At 48.1% G+C, this 17,218-nt stretch overlaps 1 protein-coding gene across 2 annotated transcripts in view; it reads right to left on the bottom strand.

The window, feature by feature from the left end:
* The window catches only part of Rasa3 (RAS p21 protein activator 3), a 58,431-nt gene that overhangs the window by 38,350 nt on the left and 2,863 nt on the right, over positions 1-17,218 (bottom strand). For both annotated transcript variants that reach the window (XM_013022798.1, XM_013022796.1), the window contains exon 3: positions 4,262-4,365. In XM_013022798.1, coding sequence (XP_012878252.1) covers positions 4,262-4,365 — 104 coding nt within the window. The remainder of the gene's footprint in view (positions 1-4,261; positions 4,366-17,218) is intronic.

The raw sequence follows: 17,218 nt of genomic DNA, 5'->3' as shown, positions 1-17,218 counted from the left end.
ATCTTAGCTATGGTAAATAATGCTGCAATAAACATAGTTGTGCTGGTAGCTTTAGTGTGGTCTTGTTTGTAAACATTTGGGTAAATGCCCAAAAAACACAGGATTTCTTATACCTCAAAACAGAATGAAGAAAATATGTTTGCAGTTCTGGCACTTTCTATCTGCACCCAACGACTTCCGCCTTCTGCAGGATCACATCCACAGCAAGAAACCCTGCGTCCTTCCAGCCTGCTTCCCTCTGAGTGTGGCCCTGGCTCTTACACCAGCAGCCACCCTGTAACTCCAGCATGCCAAGAGTTCTCTTTTCAAAACAAGGTTTTTTTAAATGCTTCAGAAGTCTCAAGCCTTCACAGGCCCATCTGCCCAAGCCCAGCAGCCCCAGTGTGGCCTGTCTCTCCAGCCTGTTCTGTAGTTACTAGAACATTCTACCTGCCATCTCCTATCATCCTGCAGTGGTCCTGAATGGGCAGAGGTTATTATACAAACACCCCAGTGAAGAAATGGTGGCTGAGTGTGGAGAGGTCTCCGCTGCCTCTTTCCACACATTATCTTACAGTGATGACCCTCTGGTTCCCAGAGGGCAGCACGGGGCGCAGACCCCTCTGCCCCAAAGGCTGACAGGTGTGAGCTGCACAGAGGCTTCCTGTCTGTCCCTCCACAGTCAGCTTCCACCGTGTCTGAGGACTTGACTGGTCTTGTGACAGCCCTCTGTTCCGGCTTCAGACCCCAGAGGTTTCCCTGTTAGGAGGGGCCTCATGCCAGAGGTTTCCCTGTTAGGAGGGGCCTCATGCCTATGTGGCATGGGGGAGGTCTGGAGGGTGAAACAAAGTGCAAGTAATAAGCTTCCCAAATACCTGAGGATGGCCCAGATGAAGCATCTGCCTTCAGGCTTTGTGTACTGACATTTGTGCCACTGTTCACACCTCATTCCCATTCCGGTTTATTCTGGTATAGTGTAGAGAGGCAGCTGGGCCTCATACATCTTCACTGGGTAAAACTCTAGAACAACCTCTTGTCTCAGAGATTCTAAGATTCATGGCTTAGGCAAGGGTAACCATTTCACATGCCTATTCCACTTGGTTCAACACAAGGGGCATCACAATTGGCCATGGTAAGCCTGTGGCTCAGCTGCTGTCTGTCACATGCAGATTCTGGGGCATGGAACTCTGACAATCACAGTTATTAATGAATCCACCAGGCCCCTGAGAGCTGTCACAACTTGTGGGAGAGTTGAGTGTGAAGCAGAAGCAAGATGCAGGTAGGAGAAAGACACCATCACACCTATACAAGCCCACTCACCCACCGTACCTCGTTTCCTCCAAACAGAATCATACAAGAGCCAAACTCCTCCATGGCTCCTCTCTTCTCCTCTCCTCCCACCCTACTTTCCCTACTGGGTGTTCCTTGTATTTCTCCATCATTGGGCTCCATGACCTTTCACCACCATCCAAGCTATTCCAGAAGGCACAGAGCAATCCCTCCTCCCCACAAATGGCCACATGGCTTTTGCAAAACAGACCTTACCCCCAGTGGGACACAACTTTTGAGCCTCTCAGGAACAAGATGACATGAAACAAGTTTCTTAAGACTGAGCTGGGTAATGTACTGCTGTGAAAAGGGATAAGGAAACCTCTGAGTGCTGGGATTCATTTGCTGAACTGGAGGGTTGCCTTTTCTAATGGAAACACTATTTGCAATGCTGTTGTTTGTGTTTTCAGTGGCACAGAGCAGACATACAGTGAGTATTCATGTGAATCTAGCACCTTACACACCTCGGCCATCTTTAGTTTCAGAAGTTCTTCGTTTAACTTTTAGACAGGCCATACAGAAACACTGAGCAAAATTCAAAACATTCAGAAGTGTAAAACACAGCTGAGCATGAGCCTTTCCTCCTGGCCTGGTTCCCAGCTGTTGCCCAGCTCCAGCTTGTCCGCCTCGAGGTCTCTTGGAGGGTGCCTCTGAAGGGAGCAGAGCCCCCCACGTGGGATGGCTGTATGGCGAGGTGCCCATGTGACTGGGCTCGTGTGCCCCATCTACACATAACTCACTCAGCTCCCTGCCATGCTGTAAGGCAGCTGGGGCTTCAGCAAAACTAGCACCCTGCAGCTTGGACTCTCCACCTCTTCACTTATATGTTCCTATCACAGGTTTTTGGTTATAGAACCAAAAATGGGCCAGAGCATGACACCAGCACTGATGATCTGGGCAGCAGGGGCAATGTAGTGATTTGGGAGCAAATAACTCTACAATACCAAATGCAGCTAATTAAACATCTAACTGAAGCTCCACAGATGGCAGGACCAGCCAAAGCTCTGGCATTTTTTGGTTTGTATTCTCTCTTGTCAGCTTCAGAGGATATTTGCTTGACTTGTTAAGAGTCATGTGGAAGGTCTCACACTTTTGCCCAGCTGGCCTGGACTGCCGTCCTGCAGTCTTCCATAGAGCTGAAATGCTCAGCTTATGCCAGCATGAAAACCTTATTGGTTGAGATGGGATCTCTCTAACTTTTTTCCTGGGCGGGACTTGAAATACAATCCTCCTGATCTTTCTTCTCCAAAGTAGCTGCGATTACAGGTGTGAGCCACTGCACCTGGCCTACAATTTCATTTTTAGGCTTTAGCAGTTCTGGCATTCCTGACATGTGTTCCTGTGGTATTAGAGGTTTTATTTTGTCAGGTATGTTCTTTTATACTCTTCTTTTGTAAGGTATGGCTTGTTTATACTCTTACTCTGTCAGATGTAGAGATGTATGTGTGTGCATGTGCACACACTGGTCCTAGAGCTACATTCAAGGCCTGGGCACTGTCCCTAAGATTTTTAGCTCAAGGATAGCACTCTACTACTTGAGCTACGTCTCCACATCCAGCTTTTTGGTGAATAATTGGAGATAAGAGTTTCACAGACTTTCCTGCCTGGGCTGGCTTCAAATTATGATCCTCAGATTTCAGTCTCCTGAGCAGTATAATAGGCGTGAACCAGCCACTGGCACCCTGCAGGTATGCCCTTTTTTTCCCTCTTCCTTTATCAGATATGTCCTTTCTTCTTCTTCCTTTGGCAGGTGTGACCTTTCTTCCTCTTCCTTTGTCGGGTATGTCCTTTCTTCCTCTTCCTCTGAAGCTTCTGCTATGAGATATTGCATCTCACTTCTAGAATACAACTGAACATACACGGAGCCTCTGCTGTGACCAGACTAGGCTCCACAGCCTCTTCCCACTAAGCTCTCTAACAGATGAATAGACATAGTCTGTGCAAGTGAGACATGTTCAGTCCTCACATCCAAGGGAAGTCAAACCAGATCCAGCCTGCTCAGATAGCAGTCAACCACATTATACACTTTAGTGGCATGAACTGACACTGTGCAGCAGCTAGTGACAGAACCAACATCCAAGATGGGCCTCCTTCTCCCCAGGACTCTCTCCTTAATGCTGGCACCACTGTGAGAGCACCCTAGAACCTTAGACAGCACCTTGAATACTCCAAGTACCACTAAATCCTGAGGTGGGAAGCCCTAGTACCTTAGGACCTCTAGACCTCAGAGATATCCCCTAAATCCTACAACAGCACTCCATTTGATTAGGGGCTAGGCCTGACAACAGTAGTCCAAGCTTTGTACATCACCAAGAACAGCTGGAAGGAACTGGTCATCCAAGTGCTGATGCCCATACTCAGGAGGGTGGCTTCCTTTGCTGCCCACTAGACTTGGGTCTAGACCATGTGCCCAGTGGAAGAGTCACCTGGACTTTTCACTCAATTATCACAAGAATCTCCTTGAAGCTGGAGGGAAATGGAGGCTCAGGGACCTAAGAGGATCCACTGAGCTTGGAGCAAGTCTGTCTGGACCCAACACCTCTCATAGCTCTTCTGTCCTTTCAATCACTGGCTGGAGTCAGGGACAAGAGCAGCCTGGAGGCAAAGAGGAGAAGCTTCTCCTTGAGGGACCCTGGAAGGAATCCATCTCAAAGGTTGTCTGGAGAAGGTGTGGGACATGCTATGCTCCAGCCTTGAAATGCTGCTTAGAAACTGTTCTGAACTCTCTGATAGGAGCCAAGATTCAGGAAGACATGGGAGGCCACACACACTAAGACAAGATGACAGGCACCACCGTACTCCTGCCAGGGGCTACTCGACTCCACATGCTCACCCTAAAGGCTCCAGACTAATACTGACAGTCCCTCTAGGCATAAGAGTAGAGGGTACTTGGAAGAATATAGAAGAACGAGAGGAGAAAAACAATGAAGGAAACAGCCATTTAAGTACCTACCTATGATGGAATCCCTCCGGAATACGTCTCTATCGAAAATGTAAAACGAGAGGTGACGAAAACTCCGAGGAATTTCACAGTAAAAGTCTTCTCCATAAAAGGGACTAGACAAACAAACAAAACAAGCATTGTTAGAACCCATGCTGCAGTCAGCTTGTGTTGGCTGAGCAGCAGCCCGGCCTCCCTCCTGGCCAGCCCTGCTCTCAGGAACACATCGGCAGTCCTATTTTCACATGTGCCATGGGAACAACCATTCTGAGTTCCACTTGTGAGATATGAAACTGGCTCAGAAAACAGACTGCCCCAAACCCTGGTGGGGTGGCTCAGCATTCCTCTCAAAGAATGAACCTCTGTACTTGGTTTAAATAATCGAGCTCAAGAATCACAATTCAGGAATCAAGAGCTCAGTGTGGATCCTGGCCTTTAACAAAGTGCCCATGTTCAGTGCGGATCCTCAAGACAGTTATGATGTTTTAAAGGCAAATGATTTAGGTAAAGGGTAGCAGTACTCAATTATACATTTAAAGGAAAAAAAACATACAATTCCAGTCTCAGGCACACTTCTCTTTCCCCTCCCCCCACCAAGATCTAGTGCAAAATCTACCCAAAGCACTGTCTTTGATTCTGATGGGGAAAGGTCCCTACTGCTCTTGTGGCTCACAGCCTATGTGTGAGTCATTCCACAGCTGTGGCAGCCTTACACTTAAAATAAATGAAAGCTCTAATCAAGGGGCAGAAAGCCAGTGGGCTGTCACTAAACAAACCTCCCTATTGTCTTGGAGGGGTACTTGGAAATATCAGCTCTTGACATCACAAAGACACCAGTGGACCTGGTGAGCTGCTTAGGAAATCAAATGACCACTTCAGTACAGACACTGATCTAAGTTGCCATTAGATGCTTCATGTACATTTCTGGCTAAATTCCAAAACAGGAAGCTTGATTATTCAAGGAGGAAGTAAAGCAACGTGTCATGTTCTGAGGCAGAAGCAGGAAGGCACCCAGCACTGGGCCTTGTCGGGTGTCTGTGTGAGATAGCCAGAAGCTGGCCACTGTCATAAACAGAACTAACTCAAAACAGATCACACACCACACGTGAAGGCTGGAATCATAATGCTCTCAGAAGATGGATAAATCTGTAACCTGAAGTCTTATAAAGTTAAGCCAGATGTCATCAAACTTTAAAATACAAAACACTTTTTTTTTGGGGGGGGGTCCAGTTGTAGGGCCTGAACTCTGGGCCTGGGCGCTGTCCCTCAGCTCTTCAGCTCAAGGCTAGCGCTCTACCACTTGAGCCACAGCGCCACTTCTGGCTTTTTTCTTTTTGCTTATGTGGTGCTGAGGAGTTGAGCCCAGGGCCTCATGCATGCAAGGCAAGTGCTCTACCACTGAGCCACCTTCCCAGCCCAATATAAAAACACTTCTATATTTTAAACAACACCAATAAGAAAGTAAAGACAGACTTGGGAAAAATATTTGCTAGTCAGTAATCTGTCCAGAGTATACAAAGGACCTTAACAACTCAGTGAGAGCATGTAATTTTAAAATGGGCAAAAGATTTGAACAGACGCATTACCTAAGAGGCAAGCATATAAAAAGTGTATGAGTGTTGGATGCCTTTGGCTCATGCCTATAATCCTAGTGACAAAGTAGACTGGGATCTGAGAACCATGGTTTAAAGCTAGCCTAGGCAGATAAACCCAGAAGACTCTGATCTTCAATTACCAAAAAACTGGAGCTGGATCCATGGTTTAAGTGGTAGAACTCCAGTCATTAGTGAAAAGCATCTGAGTGAAAGAGTTAAACAAGAACATAAGACCCAAGCCATGTACACACACACACAGTGCATGAACATATACTGTGGACACAGCTGTGATTCCATGTGTGCACAAACATATACATGTGTGTGCATAAGAACATGTATGTGGGTTTGTGCAGGTATCTTGAATGTGTTTGTGTGTACACAAACCAGCTAGTGTGCAAATGCCACAGACACGTTTATATGTGAGTGTGTATGAATATTTGGAGCCAGAACTATGATTCAAATGTAGGAGGTTGGTGAGCTGCTCCTGGTCACTCAGGTGTGATGAGATGAAATGGGTGAGACCCCTTAATTAATTAATTCTTAGAATTACCTGTTTGTACCTGCAAACAGACAGCCATTCTGATAGCTGCCTAAAGGACTAGGGTGAGCATCACCAAGATACCACAAGACCTTAGCTGTGACCCTGGCTCTAGAGGCATCATTATTATCCACACACCTATAGAAAACTGGGCTTGAAGAGGTTGCTCACTGCTTACTGTCTTCCCGCTCTGCCTGCCAAACAGTTCACAAACTAGACTTCCCACCCCTGCCTGGGCACCAACACACAGCTACCAGCCACGCTTGGCCATGGCTGGGATCTGGGTTGAGCTCCCTGTGTTGGAGTTTGATCCTCATTGTGGGAAATTAGGAGGGCAGAAATTTAATTCAACTCTCATGTTTGGAAGGGTGCATTTGGATGGTGACTAGGGTTAGATAAAGTAAATGAGGCTCCATGGCTCATGTCTGTAATCTCTGTTACTTGAGAGGCTGAGATGGGCAGACTGAGAACTAAGGATATCCTGGGCTACAGAGAGACCCTATACCTCCCAAAATTTAGTTCAGGTTCTCAGGATAGACATCCATGGCCGAGGCTTGGGTACAGGCACAACAGCCAGTAAACATACACATGTGCTCACACACATGGATGCATACACACATGCTTACTACAGTCATAAATATGATTTCACACACCTATACATCCTTATACACATGTACACATGCTCCATTCTATCCCTAACATGATACATGTACCACAAGATAGCTATCAGCAGATGTGGCTCTCGGCCTTGGACCAGAATGACAGTCTGCCTTAAGTATTTCATAAAACACAGTGTAGCTACTTCAGTCTAAAGTGATTAAAATTAATTCTATTCAAAATTCAGTTCCTCAGTTTCCCCCAGCCACATGTGACCAGGAGCTAGCAGAGTATACAGAACAGGTAGAAGCTGTGTCCAGATTTGTGTAAAGTTCTGTAGAATCTGCTGGCCCTAGAGCAAAGGGGCTGTGTGTTTATTTGAGGTACAGATCCAATTCCACCCTCAGGAGAAGAGTGGTTCCTTCTCTCTCAGGGTGATTTGAACCCTTGCCTTAGTGTGAAAACAATATTCTCCTTCTGCAGGCCCTGCCAGGGAGTGGCAGGCAGGCCCAGACCTATCTGGCCACTCTTCCTAGTCCTATCAATCATCTGCATCTCAACCACACAACTGTGGTACCAGAAGCAACCATGGTGCCCATACACAGGCTGCTTCTGTTCCCAATTCAACCTAAGATCCACACAAGCCACTAGGCCCTCCCCCCACATGCAGGAAAGATGACAATTCCTGAAATGTAAGCACTGGCACTGTCAAAGAATGCGGCCCTCACAGCCAGCCAGGTGCAAACCTGGAGTAGTCCTCATGTCCATGTCATCAGGAAAGGGGGATGGAGCCTGGCAGCTGCTTCTGGGGAGCACACAGGGTCCCTGGGCACTGAAGTGTGGCGTGGCTCTGGGAGCTTTGACTGAGAACGGAAATACTACCACTGCTCAGAATTGTTTCGTGACACTTGGACCTGCATTAACCAAGCTCATTCTTGCTTCAGTGGACATTCACGCTGCCAATCCCTGTGCAGACTCTGCAGCAAGGGGGAAAGGCGACAAGTCAAGGCTTTCCAAGGCTCTCCTTATGGGGAAAGATGAGCAAAAGACAATGACATCTGGGCACTGCAAAATGATAATGAGCACTATGAAGCAGGACATGACAGGGCTGCTTCCTGCAGTGAGTGGCAAGCTGACCAGTCAGTGTGGACCATGAAGAGAACTAAGGAGGAAGATGCAAAGGCCCTTGGGGCCACCAGGGCTCACAAGTGGCAAGAAAAAAAGCGCAATGAGGAGGACAGGTATCAAGGCAGTGTGGGACAGGGCCCTCTAGCCCAAACACGAGGGTCATGGCGAGAGCTGTAGCGAGCTAGACATGTAGGGCAGGAAACCCAGGGTCTCCTGGACAATTAATGGGATGGCACTGTGGTGCAGTCCTGCTCCAGCTCCCAGCAGGATCATGACAGAAGCACAGAGGCTCGTTCAAAGGATGAGGGGGCTGGAGGTAACGTGGCAGGAAAGCAGACTGGGAGTGAGAATGCCTCCTATCACCTCTGTGGTGCCGAGATAATATACCAAAGGACAACTGGAAATATGGAAACCATGTGCACACAGGCATGCTCAGAGTGGGACTTGGGCTTAGAACCTCATGCAAAAGGAAACAGTCAAGGCCATGCCCCCTTACTGACTTAGAGGAGCAATGGAGGACAGAGACTCCGAACTGTCCTGAAACCTGGTCACAGAGAGGATAATGGCACTTTATGCCCTTGGGAATACAGAACAGAAAGAACAAATGTCACCACTTGAGACTCTACCTCATCATACTTCCATTCCTCCATCTCTCCAGCACCAAGCATTCCCAGGAACACAAGAAGACAGACAGGCATCACAAGACCCTATAGCTCCCTCTCTCTTCACCCCATCATGTGGCCTGCTTAGTATGAGGGTCTCTGGCTGCTTTAGGTCTTGCATAGAACTGTGTTTACCTTTAGCATGCAAATAAAAGCAGCATGCAAAGGCTGCACTGAGGTTTCACCCTGGAGGGGGCTCCTTGGGCAAGATGAGGGTCACACAATAGAAACTGATATCTACACAGCCGTCCCTCAGAGTCCACAGGGGGTGAGGACCGTTGAAGATACCAACATCCAAAAATGCTTGCCAGCTATCCTATACCAAGGAATAGGGCATACAGAGTAGCCCAGGATTCCCTAGACTTCGTTGAAGCTGGGCGTGAGTCCTACATGACACCTGACCTCTGTAACTGTGGGTCCTCTGCTCCAGCATCCCACCTGTGTATATGAGACGTGCCACAGTTAACATAGAGGCCTCTGTCCACAGTGTTCCTTACAGAGTGGGACAGGCACCTAGCACCAAGGCACAGGGAAGATAGGCCGGCCACACCAACTCTACGCAGCCAGCTCTGTGTGGAGTAGTGGTTCACTGGTCAGGAAGGATTCCACAGTGAAGTAGATACCAAGGGCAGATTGGGCCAGGTGCATATGCCTCACATGCCAGCAGCAGTCTTCCATTCCTACCAGGCTGTGCCTGGACCTTTCCAGAGACTCAGCAGTATCCCAGAAGACACCATTTTCATGACAAGGTGACCCATAATTATATTTTAATACAAAATTTGAATTTTTTCTGGTTTTACTCTTCTGTATTCTGAATTTAGTTTGCTTTCTTAAAAAGGATGCACTCAGGCTGGGCACTGGTGGCTCACACCTGTAATCCCTAGATACTCAGGAGGCTGAGATCTGAGGATCTCGCTTCAAAGACAGCCCGAGCAGGAAAGATCGTGAGACTCTTATCTCCAATAAACCACCAGAAAACTGGAAGTGGTGCTGTAGTTCAAGTGGTAGAATGCTAGCTTTGACCTGAATTGCTGAGGGACAGTGCCCAGGCCCAGAGTTCAAGCCCCACGACTGACAAAAAAAAAAAGAGATGCACTCATGGCAAAGAATGTTTCCTTCCATTTTAACTAAAAATAAGAAAATGCTATTTTTAAGAATGAAAACTAATGTGGACCTACTGGGATACCTTTGACCAAAACAGATGAGGTGAGGAGGCAGGAGTACAAATCCACTTTTCTAGGAGGGCAAATGTGCAGCAGCTCTGGAGACAAGTCTGGTAGCTGCTCAAGCAGAGTTGCAATTCCACTGAAGCACACACTCAAGCAAAATGAAAACAGGTACATGGGACATACTTGCAGGCATCCAGGGTAGTATTCGTAACGGCCCCAAAGTGGAAATACTCAAGTTTTTACTGGATGACAGGTGGATGAAGTGCGTAACTGCAATGACATCAGCCATCAGAAGAAATGACGCTTAAGCCATTGACACAGGTAAGCTTCACCACACCTGAGTCAAGAGGCCACGCAGCATATAATTTCACTGCCAGGAGCTGCTCACAGTGGGCAAATCCATGGGAACAGAGAGCAGCTGTGGTTGCGGAGGTAGGAATGGGGGTGGTGGGAGGACATGGTGACAGTCACAGGGGCTGGCTTTTCAGGTGTAAAATGAAATGTTCTAAAATTGCTGTGGTGGCTGCACAACTCTAAATATACTGAAAACCAGTGAACTGTACTTTTAAATGGCTCAATTATATGGTCTGTGAATTACATCTCAATAAAACTGCTTTTCTTAGCTGAAATTCATGTCAGAAATTAGAGATCAGAAAACCAGAAACCAGAACTAACATTTAAGATAGGCTCTCACTGCTAGGGAACGAAGCATCCTTGCAGCCAGGAACTGCTGTGAGAAACACCCACACTGGTGCCTTGGGATCTTTTCAGGCCTTCACCATCAGAAACCGTGAACACCAGGAACAGCTGCCAACAAAGCCCTAACAATGGGGTTGCAGGTGGAAGAAGAGTCACTGTTCTAAGCTTTGGGGAAATACCATAGAACCCTCCAGAAAGCTGAACAAATTCATATCTCACCCCAATGAGCCTCACCAATATGATCAATGTACTTGGCTGGGAGTGGCTCAATGGTGGACCATTTGCCTAACGTGCAAGAGTGCCTGTGTTCTATCCCCACCACCACCAGCACCACAGCTAAATAAATAGACTTTGCTATGTGGACATCAGGGAAGGATGAAAGGAAGAAAGAAGAAAGGGAGGAAGAAAGGGAGGAAAAGAGAGAAGGGAGGGAGGAAAGGAGGGAGACAGGGAGGAAAATGTTCTTAGCTTGCCATGTTTAAGTTGAATCCTAGTACTACCAGTATTATGTGTCTACAAGCTTGTTAAAGCTTTACATTCTATTGAAATGCCTGGGCTGTCTTCTATTAGCATGACCACTCTTCTCACACTCAGGATATTAATCCCCTGGGAATTGTGTGATACAATTGGAGAGAGGACAATTCACATGGCTTAAGGAACCTTTTCACACCATAAACTCCACACATTTGTTCAGTTACCCTCACCAGCAGGCAAGTCTATACAAGGGATCCCCAGATTCTGAAATAGCTCCCTGAGTTGGATGAGAGCCCCTGCACCTGATAGGCCAGGATGTCCAAAATGACCCTAGCCCCGCCCCTCTGGGCAAGGTGGCCACTGGGACCAGCCAAACATCGTGCACACGGCAAGGGAACAGCAGGGTGTAGCCGCAGCACAACAGTGGAAGTTGGGAAGAACCCTTCTGGGCTAAGGAGGACAGGACACCAGGTCTTCTCCTCGGCAAGAACTGGGGCAGGTCCAGAGCGGGAGGGTGCAGGCACACAGCCAGCCCCAGCTCCACACCTTGTGTCCTCTCATCACAGAAACTCTGCAAGTGTCTCTTACTAGGCAGCAGAGGGAAAGTATTTTCACACACAAAAATGGAGACCAGCTCAACATGAAGACATTTCTCCCCCTTGTCCTTCCCTCTCACTGCAGGCTGCCCTGCAAACAATGCCCCCTTTTTGCAGAGCTCCATGGGACATACAGAAAGAACCACACTCTCCTTCCCAGAGAAGCTCAGCCCCGGGTGTGTCCAGCACAGGCAGGCTTTGTCCAGACTGCAGCCAAGGGCAGTAGATGCATGAGTAATGGGGTGGACAGGCAGCCCCCACCAGCAGCCAGAGGGCTCCAGAACCCTCTTCCAAAACAAGAAAGTCTGCAGGGAAGGGCTTGGCTCCTCTCAAATACTGCTGTTTCACAAGAGGAAATGAATGCAGCCTCTGCCCAAGGTTGCCAGGGTGGCAGATGAGCTCTTTTCACTTTGTATAAAGAAGCCAGTGGAGGCTCAAATGAAGCTTCACAGAATCAATCAAAACCTTCATAAAGAAAAAAGAAATCCTCTTAGAAAACAGTCATCTTCTTTAAGTGATACTTTCGGTACCCCTAGGTTTCTCTTCCTGCTTCTCATCCCTGGCCCCTCCTATAGCCCTCTGAATCCCTCTTCCTCCTCCTCCCTCCCTCTCCTCCTCTAGAGCCTTCTGAATCTCCCCCCCCCCTCCTGCTTTTCCCATGAGAGCCTTTGAACCTCTCCCTCCTCTTTCCCCACCCATTGCCCACAGAGTTCAGGCCCTACTTGGGTCTTGCAGAGAAACCACCAACCCACCCTTGAGTCATTTCCCGACATCTGCTGGAGGCCACGGCGGCCCCACCCTACCCCAGCTGCTGAGTCCCGTGACAAGCAGCACTGGTCATGAGAAAGTGACATGGCTGGGTCCCCAGCGCCCTCCTGCAAGCTCCCATATCTGGGGTGTAGGGTAGGTGGATTTGGGGAGAGGGCAAGGGCTGTGTGAGAAGGGTGAAACCCCAGGGATATTTCCATAGGCCTGGTCTTTGTGTTCCAAAGACTGAGGAGCCAGACAGACACACGGTCAGGTTCAAGGCCCATTTTGGGCAGAGGACACATGTGGTTCCTGGTGGCTTCCAAGGTAGCCGGTGGCCCTACAGGTGGGGAATGGCTCAAGAAAGGTCACTGTGTTTCTCAATGGATGAATTTTCAGCTAATGAAATGTGCACATGATAAAGTCATTAACTAAAAGCTGGACTGAATTTGCATTAAAGCAAACACTGTATCAAATGTCCACAGGAGTGGGCTGCTCTGGGATGTCAGGCCGCTCACTGTGAGTTGCCACATTCCCCAGAGCAGCTCCGGGCTGGGGATGTCTGGAGACTTCTCCTCCTTCCTCTCATTGGGACCCTAACGCTGTCTGCACAACTCCACACCGTGAGCTTCCACAACAGGCTGCCAGGAGACAGATGTCTCCCGCTCGGCCGTGGAATCACTGCCTGCATGCTCCCCTATGGGGAACATGCTCTAACACCCAAAAACGACACTATTACCCTCGAGTCCCTAACAAACCTGCTAGGGAGACTGGTGAGGACCTCTGCACTCTCCTGAGGCAGTGGGGACCTGAGGTCAGGTCACAGTTGCTTCTACCAGGGCAGGTTTCCTGCCCTGGGGCCCCAGGGTTGGGGCAGGAAGCCTGCAGCACTTGCTGGGCTGCAGGGTACCTCTGTGTGGTTTAAGACACAGGGTGGGGTTGTTTATTTTGAAATGTGGGCACACAGAGCTGCACATTTTCAAACCAAACCCAGAGACCTGATGAGAAGAGCAGAAGTGCTGAGTGGAACAGGATTCAGTGTGGCCCGCACTGAAAGCATCCTCAGCCCAAGGTCCAGCAGAACAAGGAATACCGACCAGGCTGCTGTGCCAATCTGTTCCCAGGCCCAGGAGGCCCCTGCCCCCTGTGCCACTGCCCTTGGGAGCCTGGTATCAAGCCGGTTTCAGGACAGAATGGGCACACCATGGCTGGGACCAGAAGCACTCATCGTCATCTAGATACAAGGTGCTTCCTGGTCTAGATCCACAAGGTCATGCAGCCATGACCTCTTCCCTCTGAGACTCCGTTTCCCCGTCTGTACAATGGCAGCAAGAACCCACTTGGTGCAGAGACTTGTGAGTGCTAAGTACAGCACTGACCACACCCTGTGGTGCCTAGAGTGCTTAAATCTCAATTTTTCCTTTTATTTCCACAGTCTCTTTCCTCTACCCTATTCCATATCCCAGAGAGAAATCCCAAGTCCCTAGAAACATACTAAAATTGAGGCCTAGCTACGATGCTCAAGAGGACAGGAAGAGGGATTCCTGGGAGAAATACCAGGTCAGATGCTAGTTAATCATGCAACCAAAAGGCCCTGCCAGAGGACATGAGGAGCTGCCCACGGTCAGGAAAGGACTGCAGTCTGGGAAGAGGTGTTCCACAACCTCCAAGAGGAGCAGCAAGACTCCCAGGACAGAGGAAGGTGACATAGCGGGCCAGGCTTCCTTGTGTCTTGTGGGAGTAGACCTGCTATCCCACTCTACAGTGTCCCGGCCACACCTGTAGGTAGCACATGCTGATCAGCTCCTGCCTAGTCTGCAGTGACTCACTGAGTGCAGAAGTAAAAAATAAATGAAACGTAAAATCCATGCTTTGATGTGTGTTCCTGGGTTGGGGAAAAATCCTCAGGATGCTCTGGTGAGTGAGGGTTGGATCAAGATGCTCCACTGGCTTCCCTGCGAGTCTGACAGTAGCTGCTCACTGTCAAGTATGAGACACCAGAAGCAAATACATTGTCTGAAAGTGTACCAGGACTGGCGGGCTGATGGTAACACATGTCCCTCCTATCTGGGGCCAAACAAGATGAGAGACCGCTACTACATGTAACTGTGAGCCTGGACCACACTGAAAGTAGAGGCAAAGGGCTCCTTGATGCAGGGTCAGCAACAACTGGTGCCCATGAGCCTGGTAGTGTGTGTCAGGGACCCCACCAGGCCTGGCCCATATAGCGACCACACAGCACACATGCGAATTCTGAGACCATCAGGCCTGGCCCATATAGCCACCATACAGCACACAAGTGAAGCCTGAGACCATCAGGCCTGGCACATACAGCAATCACACAGCACACATACGAACGCTGAGACCACCAGGCCTGGCCTGTACAGTGATCACACAGCACACACATGAACTCTGAGACTACCAGGCCTGGCCTGTACAGTGAGCACACAGCATACGCATGGACCCTGGGACCACCAGGCCCGGCCCATACAGCAACCACACAGCACACGCGTGAACCCTGAGGCCACCAGGCCTGGCCCATATGGCGACCACACAGCACACATGCAAACCCTGAAACTACCAGGCCTGGCCTGTACAGTGACCACAGCACACGTGCAAACCCTGAGACCCTCTTCTGTGAATGAGAAAGAAAGCTGGGGGAGCCTATCTCTGGCATCATTTCTGTAGCTCCATGCTGAGGGCAGACAGGACAGCAAGAGTGGGTGGACTCTACAGGTATTGCTCTCCAAAAAAACCCCTGCAACTCCCCCTCCTCTGAAGGCTCCTACTAGTCTACCAGGGAACACCTAATGTCCTTTCCAACCATTTACACCTTACACAGTGACTTTGCCAAATAAACCAAGCTTTAAGGGCAGGACCAAAGCTGGAAAAGCAGTTTCGGGAGGCTGCCAAGGGACACACTGTAAGGGCCACAGCCACCTACACAGAGCAACGGCTGTAGTTAGGCTGCAGTTTGGTGTCCTGGCCTGGGCCAATTGCTCTCTCTGTTGTCCCTCAGCTCGTTCTTCATCCTCACAAGTCTTTAGGACTGGTTCTCCTGCCCTTTGCCTTTACTACAGCAGATACTCGAATTGCCTCTGCTTCCACAAAGCCCACACAGGCCTCCTGAGAGGATCCAGCACCTGTACCTCTATCCCTCTTCATACCTTGCTCCGCTTCCTACACTCCCCACAAGGCAAGCTGTGCCATGTTTGCTTCTTCAACCTTTCTAACTCTCTCTCTTGATCTTTATATTTCAGGTTTATCTTCAGTTTCCCATTTGGCTATGGCTATCAGCTTAACTCTTTTAAATCTTTAGGCCCTTGTAGTGTTCAGCTTTAGAAATTTCTCTTTTAGATAAAAATGGCAAAGAAACACATGAAGAAATGTTCATCATCCCTGGCTGTAAAGGAAATGCAAATAAAAACAACACTGAGATACCACCTTACCCCAGTCAGAATGGCTCACATCCTAAAGTCAGCCAACGACAAATGCTGGAGGGGATGTGGAGAAAGAGGAACCCTACTGCATTGCTGGTGGGAATGTATACTAATACAACCACTTTGGAAAACAGTCTAGAGACACCTTAGAAAGCTAAATATAGACCTCTCCTATGACCCAGCCATACCACTCCTAGGCATATACCCTGAGTAACAGGGACCAGTATACCAAGACACATGCACCTCCATGTTTATGTAGCACTGTTCACAATAGCCAAGATTTGGAAACAACCCAGATGCCCCACTACTGATGAGTGATCCAAAATTTGTGGTACCTATATACAATGGAATATTATGCAGCCATTAGAAAGGACAAAATAATGGCATTTGCAGGGAAATGGATGGAACTAGAGCATATTATTTTGAGCAAAGTAAGCCAAGAACAAAGTGACAAATGGCACACACTCTCCCTGATTTGTGGATACTAAAGCCAAAATACAAGAAGATATGGCAAACAGGACTCAAGAAACAGACAGCCACCCATTTTGTCATATCATTGCTAAATGATTCCATGCTCTGGACCATATATATGATAGATATATGCACACAACAGAGGGAAGCCAGGAGGAGGAACAGAATAAGTGGGAACAGCCTACACTAAGCAAAAGGAAAGAAATGTAAAAATCACCTGATGTGGAAAAATAACTTGTAATGTCAAAGCTCATACAATTCACAAACTGTACAGACCATGATAATGACAATTTGCCATGTGAAAATTAAAATGTGTGACTCTAAAATATGTAAAATTTATGTAATCACCTAATCTCAATTTAAAAAAAAAGTGAGAGAAGGGATGTGTTTAGAGAGATGAGTGACAATGTTGTCAGACACTTTGTACTCATATACTGTTTTGTAGAATGGCAACTTCTTTGTACAACTACTTTAATAAAAAAATTTAAATAAAAAAAAGAAATTTCTCTTTTGTTTCACATTGGCTTGGTGATTCTTTATGACTTTTTATCCCACTCATGTTTTTAATCTTGTGTCTCATTACTTTAAACATGATCAACTTAAGCTAGGCACTAGTAGCTCATGTCTATAATCCTAGCTACTCAGGAGGCTAAGATCTGAGGATCACAGTTCAAAGCCAGCCCAGACAGGAAAATCCATGAGATTCTTATCTCCAATTAATCACCAAAAAGCCAGAAGTGGAGCTGGGACTCAAGTGATAGTGCACTAGCCTTAAGCACAAAAGCACACGGATAGTACTCAGACCCTGAGTTCAGCCTCAGGACTCTCTCTCTCTCTCTCTCTCTCTCTCTCT

The sequence above is a fragment of the Dipodomys ordii genome, unplaced genomic scaffold (genome assembly GCF_000151885.1).
Source record: "Dipodomys ordii isolate 6190 unplaced genomic scaffold, Dord_2.0 Scaffold64, whole genome shotgun sequence".
NCBI lineage: Eukaryota > Metazoa > Chordata > Mammalia > Rodentia > Heteromyidae > Dipodomys > Dipodomys ordii.
Note: the sequence above shows the minus strand (reverse complement) of the source record. Positions and strands in the feature narration are given on the sequence as shown.